This window comes from Leptonychotes weddellii, unplaced genomic scaffold (assembly GCF_054177405.1).
Source record: "Leptonychotes weddellii isolate Sample4059 unplaced genomic scaffold, ASM5417740v2 HiC_scaffold_10488, whole genome shotgun sequence".
NCBI lineage: Eukaryota > Metazoa > Chordata > Mammalia > Carnivora > Phocidae > Leptonychotes > Leptonychotes weddellii.
In genome coordinates, this window is record NW_027681687.1 from 1 (window position 1) to 7410 (window position 7410).

Genomic DNA, 7410 nt, shown 5'->3' on the forward strand with positions numbered 1-7410 from the left:
CTGAGCCACCCAGGCGCCCGGGTGTTCAGTTTTTATTGGGGTTTTTATTTTATTTTATTTTAAGATTTTATTTATTTGAGAGAGAGAGAGAGAAAGCGAGAGCACAAGTGCAGAGGGGAGAGAAGCAGACTCCTTGCCTAGCAGAGAGCCGGATGTGGGGCTTGTTCCCAGGACTCTGGGATCATAACCTGAACTGAAGGCAGCCACCCGACTGACTGAGCCACCCAGGGGCCCCTTATTGGGGTTTTATTAAGTAGGCATGATTGATTGAATCATTGGCCATGTGATTAAATTCAGTCTTCAGCCCCCTTGCCCTCCTCAGAGGTTGGAAGTCAGGCTCATATCACATGGCTCAAAGCCCCAACCCTCTAATCACAGGATTGGTGTTTTTCAGCACAAGCGGCCCCATCCTGAGACCTCATTAGCATAAATTCAGCTGTGGTCCAAAGGGCCTACGGTGAAGAACAAAGACAATCCCATTATTTGAGAAATTCCAAAGATTTAGAAGTTACTTCCCAGGTACCAGGAACAAGGACCAGCCAGATGCTTTATTTTACTATAGGCACACATACGTCTGCATAATATTGCCACTACAGTAGCCTAGACCTTTATAATTCCTGCTCCCTTGCCTCTCTCCAGTCTGTTCCATATCATTTCTTCTTCCTGTTTTTTAAAGATTTATTTATTTATTTGAGAGAGTGGGGGGGGGAGGGGCAGAGGGAGAGAATCTTCAAGCAGACTCCCTGCTGAGCACAGAGCCCTGCGCAGGGCTTGATCTCCCAACCCAGGAGATCACGACCTGAGCCGAAAACCAAGAGTAGGACGCTTATCTGACTGAGCCACCCAGGCGCCCCCATATCATTTCTTCTTCATCTCCAGTACTCATACGGGATTCCAGCCAGGCTAGCATCTTCACCAGTCCTTTAACACACTGTGCTCATTCTTGACTTTCACTGACATGGTCCCTCTGCTAGGCATGCCCTCCTCAATCCTTCTAGAAATATGCCAGAAGTCATTCAAGATCCGGTAAAATTCTCTAGTTCTCCTGTGAACCCCTTTCTTATTAAACCATCTCATATTGATCACTTCTTCCTCTTTATAATCTATTAGCCCATTTGAGCTTTTCTTTTTCTATTTAACTTTTCCACTCATAGTACATTTGGAAGTCCAATGAGTAAGTGCCTCCAGGAAAAAGCCCAAGCTTCCTAATTACTTTTTTATTCCCAGGTAGTGCATGGTATTTTGAATATACTAGCCTTTGAATATACTCAATAAATGGTTTAAATTGAATTCGCTTCTTAATTTATATCCTTTTCAGACTCCATTTTTATTTTTCTTCTCATCTTTTTTTGCACTGTTATTATTCTATTCCATGCTGAAAGCCTATTGCCACTTTTTCTCCCTTGTTTTTTTATTTTTTCGAGCTCATTCCTTCCACCTCCTATTAGTCCATTCTAGAGTATGGAACTGTCAACCATCATAGTGAAGGGATCCATAGAGACTATGAAACCCCACTGAGTTTTTTTTTCCAGATGAGGAAATGGGGGACCACCAGGGCAGTGAGGTGACTTGTCCAGGGTCACACAATGAGTTGGTATCAAACCAGGGATGAAAAGCCCAGAGATCAGAAGTCTCCTGAATCTTACCCATGCTGCTCTTTCACCTCTGTCGTCCCCTTCATTCTGTGTTCCTTTTCTGTTGTCATCCTCGCATCTGTCCATTCACATCCCCTGTGGCAATTGCTTTAGCTCAAGTCTGGAAGTAAAAGTCTCCCCAAGTTCTGAAGTGTGATGACAAGTATAACAGGGTTTTGATCTCCATGCCACTGAATTCTGAAACCTGCAACTTCATAGAACTTCTCATTGGACTTCCTTTGGTTCTCTTTGGCCACGAGATGTCCCAGAGTCCCCTGACTGGACTGCGAAGACCACCACCCAAGGGATCGGGGACTGGGAGACTCCTATCTCTAGCTCTGCAAAACCATGCTTCCTTTTCTGATCCTGCCCCTCCTTCTGCTCTCTTAGACCTCCTGAGGCTTGCATGCATGCTGGAGTCTGACCCTGAGCTGGAGTTGTCCCTACAAAAGTATGTGATGGAAAGCATATTGAAGCAGGTATTTGCACAGTTTGATTTATTGGCTTTTATTATGAGGGATCTTGGACATCAGGAAAGATCGAGAAAACCAGTAGCTAGTAAAATGTTTCATTGAACTAAAAAGAGATGGGGCTGACGTTCTCCATGTGTAGGTGACTACAAAATGTGTTCTTCAAATCAGGATATTTTTAAGAGTTAAAAGAGGCATTATTCATAATTACACTCTGACAACAGGCATAAACCATGACTGTGTGTTTTTATACAACTGGGCAAATGGGAACTTTTTTCCCCAAGCAAACAAAAACATGTGGTCACCCTTTGTATACCCCACATAGTCAAAAGATCGCAAGTGAATTAACATTGCTACACTGTTTCTCTAAGTCACTCACCTTAGATCTGGAGCTTTGGGAGTTAACAATAAAGATAATTAGAATGCCCCGAACTACCTCCTCCACCCCCTAAAATTTTCCCTTTTTATTCGCTTAGATCTAGGCTTTCTTAAATGTATTAATTCATGTGAATCTCAGCACTCACCATATGCCAGGCATTCTGCTCTCATGTATTTATTCTCCACAATTCTTGCTAGATAGCTTTATCCCCATTTTATATGTGAGAAAACAAAGACCCAGAAGGATACCAGGAATTTTTCTAAGGTTGTAAAGTAAGAGATGTAGCTAGGATTTGAACCTTGTTCTGTCTGAATCCTACATTTTTTTTTGCACAGGCTGAACACCTTCCTAATATATGCATGTTTTAATCTTTAATTCCATCAAAATGCAGTTGTGTCCTGGAGGACATCTTAGGCAAGCCTGAACAGTGGGCAGCTGCCTTCCCAGTGTGAGTTGAAGTGAAATCAGAACACATCCCTCCATCTTCAGCCCAATTTAGAAGCCCTACCTCCAGTATCTGCAATTGTTTGACCCCTCAAGATATGACACATTATGCTGCTTCAGCTGCAACCAGCCAAGAGCAAGATTTACAGGAAGGGAAGGCAAGATAGACTCCATGAGCCACCAAGAAAATTGTGGGTAGGAATGATGAACACCGGGTAAAGAGATACAGCTGAGGGGGCAGAAAGGAGGCAAAAGACAAACCTTTCACACAGTACCAAGACTGCACCTAAAGAATAGAGATCCTCAGAGATGCAGTGATTGCATTTTTCCAATCAAAGCTCAGGCCACACAGTCCAGTGGAATAATTTTTAACTCATTTCTTTGCTAGATTTAATCTTTAATATTTATTTAATATTAATTTCTTATTTAGTGATTTATTGGGGAAGTCAAAGAAAGTCATCACATCAATTAGTTAGAGATTACTAAATCATCTTTTTTTAAAAAAGATTTCAATTCATTTATTTGAGAGAGAGAGAGAGCACAAGGCAGGGGAGGGGGAGAGGGAGAAGCAGACTCCCAGCTGAGCAAGGAGCCCGACCTGGGGCTCGATCCCAAGACCCTGGGATCATGACCCAAGCTGAAGGCAGACGCTTAACCAACTGAGCCACCCAGCCGCCCCTATTAAATCATCTTTTATGAAAAGAATAAAATTACCTGAAACCAGGACTGTCCCAGCCAGTTAGGAAGCATGACTGCAGGATTCCCTATGCACAATTCCCTTCTTTGTCTAGAAGATATGTTTTATATTGTCAATGGAGAATCTGATACTTTTGTGCTATTTGGAGAGAAAATGAAATTATTTTCCCCCATTGGTTTGCTTTGCACTTAATTAAACAAAATTCAAGAATGATGAGAGGCAGGCATCATTTGGGAACGCGCTTCTTTCCTTTCCCTGGGCCTGTTGTGGGCGGGGTGGAGAGAAGAGAGGAGTGGAATGAAATATACCGCCTGGGGACGCAGGTGCGAGTCCTAAATGGAATATTGGCCTAGGAACCTGGAGATCCGGGTTCTGTGTGACCCTGGGAAACTTGTGTAATTGCTCCGTGTCTCAGTTACCTAATCCGTGAAGTGGGAATAATAATGCTGATTTTATTTCATTTGAAGACAAAGTAGGATAGAATGTGAAAGTATTCCGGACGGTCCCGGGCTGTGAAAATATCAGGTTGGATTATGTAACATGCTGTCCTTATCCCTAACTTGTAAGAGAGTCAAAAGGAACAGTACTTCTTTCTGTTATTGTGATGGCTCCCACTGGCACTAGGGAGCAAGCAGCTGGGGCAAGGGTGTGGTGGTCATGAGCAAGTCTGGATGTTCACACCGGAAGAGATTTTGATAGTGCATTCCATTTCCATCTGCTCGGCTTTGGGCTGACTCTGCCATGTTGCACCTCGTACATTCTGATAACTTCTGCTTTCTGGAGAACCTCAGAAGGTTAGTTGCCTCCAGGGATAATGTCATGGAGGTGGGGTTGTGACAAAGAATCCACTGCCAAGGACACACACTAAGGAAAGCTGCTCTCGACTCCACAGATTGATGACAAACAGCTTCGGGGTTATTTGTCTGAGCTTCGCCCAGTGACAATTGTGTTCGTGAACCTGATGTTTAAGGACCAAGACAAAGCAGAAGTCATAGGCTCGGCCATCCAGGATGCTTGTGTGCACATCAATTCTGTCCTGAGGGTCTTCCGAGGCCAAATCAATAAAGTCTTCATGTTTGACAAGGTAAATATGAACTCAGGGGTGGGAACCTACCGAGAATTTAAGGTTGGCACTCCCACCTATGGACACTGGTGAGAGGAAGAGAAGAGACTTTTAACCTAAAAATATCTGTCTTTATTTGTAGTTATAGAAACAGCTTATATGGTGGATTTGGCACTTACTATGTGCCTGGAATTGTTCTCAACCCTTTACACATATTAACTCATTTCACCCTCAGAACTCCTCTAAAAGGTAGGTGCTGAGACACTGAGACACTGAGACAGGTGAAATTAAGTTTTGCTCGTGATCATCCAGTTAGTGGATAGTGGGCTGGATTCAAATCCCGCTAGGCCGCCTTCCCAGGCTCTGCCCTTCAGTCCTATGCTTGACTAGCTCTCCCTGTAGGCACATCTGCAGCCCCACATCTCCCGGAGATTTTAGGTCAGGTGTCTAGTAACCTTCACACCCCAGAAGCCTGTTTCTAATAATCCCCACCTGCCATATCTACACCTCCTTCCCCTTCCAGCTTTGTGGGGTGGGGGTAGGGAGGGAAGCCAAAGCAGGGAGGGAGGAAGGGGGCGGGGGGTGGGGGTGAGTGTTGGCACCTCTAGCTTCTGGGTGTTTTTAATCTGCTCTTAGTCAGTTCAGAGAAGAACAGTGTAATTGGCACGTTACCACAGAAGTGATAGTGAGCATGGATTCCCCATCTCAAGTGTTTTTGCATCTTTTTGCACTAAATTACTGCCCCACACTCATTCATTTATTGGGCATTCTATAGAAAGGGGTTACCCTCTAGTCTTTACACAGACCTGAATCAGGGCTTCCTTTCTCCCATCAAGACAGAGCCCGGCACCAACTAGGATCTGACCCTTAGACTCTTTTTGGAGAGGGTTGAAGAAATCAAGGCATTCTTTTTTGCATGTCATCAGGCTATAACATATACAGACTGAAATTTGTAGTCCATTGTCCTTTAATTATTAGGCTCTTTCCTTATAGACAACAGCATCTGACTGAGGTAATTTTTTAAGTGATTGATACTAAGAATGCCAAGCTTCAGAGTTTAATCTCTGCTCAGAACAGTTAAAGTCATGCCAAGAAAAACCACTCTCAGTTTAAGTCTTTCTCCCTACGAATAATAACAATATCTAAAAAGAACATTATAGTTTACAAAGTGTTACTGTATATCAAGTTTATATTATATATGTATATAATGTTATATTATGTTTACAAATATAACATCGTTACAAAAAAATATATATATACACTATAAAGTATGTATTCTATATAAAATATGGAATATATGTAATGTACTATGAGAAATGTATATATACTATAAAGTAGTTTATAGTTTATATATATATACATACATTATATATGTAATATACTATGAGAAGTGTATATATACTATAAAGTAGTTTATAGTTTATATATATATACATACATTATATATATGTAATATACTATGAGAAGTGTATATATACTATAAAGTAGTTTATAGTTTATATATATATATATATTATATATATGTAATATACTATGAGAAGTGTATATATACTATAAAGTAGTTTACAAACTTTGTATATATATATATATATATATATATATATATATACACACACACACACACACACACAAAGTAGCAAAAGCAACCTTGGCAGGTCTATGTTATATCCATTTGCAAACTGAGAAACTGAAGTTCACAGAGTGTAGTTGACTTATTCAAGTTTCCACACTTGAGGTTTTTTTGTTTAATTTTTTAAAAAATTTTATTATGTTCAGTTAGCCACTGTACAGTACATCATTAGTTTTTGATGTAGCGTTCGATGATTCATTAGTTGCGTGTAACACCCAGTGCTCATCACAACACGTGCCTTCCTTAATACCCATCACCCGGTTACCCCATCCCCCCACCCAAGTTTCCACACTTGTGAAGGGGCCTGAGAACACAGATTTTCTGATTGCAGAGCTGGTACCTTTTCCACTGCTCTGTGCTGCCTACACAGATCTACACTTAGCACCTTGTAGCAGAAGATCTTGACTGAAAGGGAAGAGACAGGTGGGGGCACACGTAGCCCCATACAACCCATTATCTCTAGAGAAAAGCAAGCCCTCCTCAGGCTCGAGCCCTACTGCTGCTGATGCACTTAGAAGTTAGATGAAGTTTACTAAACATAAAATAGGTAGGAGAAAAATCACGATGAAATGTGATCCAGACAGGGAAAGTTGCTACCCACCTTCCACTGGGCCTTCTGGCTGGTCCACTTCAAAGATCGCCTTGCACCAGCTGTGTTTGCTGACTCTCTCCCTCACAGGGCTGCTCCTTCCTCTGTGTCTTTGGTTTCCCCGGGGAAAAGGCTCCTGATGAGGTCACTCATGCCTTGGAGAGTGCTGTGGATATATTTGACTTCTGCTCTCAGGTTCACAAAATTCAGTGAGTGTTGCCCCTGATCCCATCTGGTGATCCCTGAGCTTTTTGTAGTATCTGGGGAGAGAAGACAGGGTCAGGGAACAGGAAGTAAGGAGAGAGCTGTCTGGAAACCCTTCTGTTTGTATTCATTATTCAGGGCCGAACCAGCCCCGGTGCAGTGATAAAGGGACCGTAGAGGCCAAGTGCAGAAAGGACATCCTTACAAAGTTTAAATGTAGCAGGTTTGCAAGAAAACCTAATTGGGTTGTCTCTCGATCCTCCGGCTTACTTTTTGGTAGAGGTTGAACCACCAACACCA

General features: G+C 42.2%; 1 protein-coding gene across 2 annotated transcripts; it reads left to right on the top strand.

The window, feature by feature from the left end:
* The first annotated feature begins 807 nt into the window (after nucleotides 1-807).
* On the top strand, nucleotides 808-7397 carry LOC145718060 (adenylate cyclase type 10-like). 2 transcript variants are annotated; one of them, XM_081809508.1, is made up of 3 exons: nucleotides 808-2113; nucleotides 4517-4708; nucleotides 6997-7397. In XM_081809508.1, exons 1-3 carry the CDS (start codon nucleotides 1820-1822, stop codon nucleotides 7117-7119), a joined length of 609 nt encoding a protein of 202 aa, XP_081665634.1. In that variant the 5' UTR covers nucleotides 808-1819; the 3' UTR covers nucleotides 7120-7397. The 2 variants fall into 2 exon arrangements, 1 of the variants encoding a protein (XP_081665634.1); XR_014141560.1 differs by lacking the exons at nucleotides 808-2113; nucleotides 6997-7397 and adding an exon at nucleotides 3474-4418 and having other exon boundaries at nucleotides 4517-4963.
* Nucleotides 7398-7410: the final 13 nt, after the last annotated feature.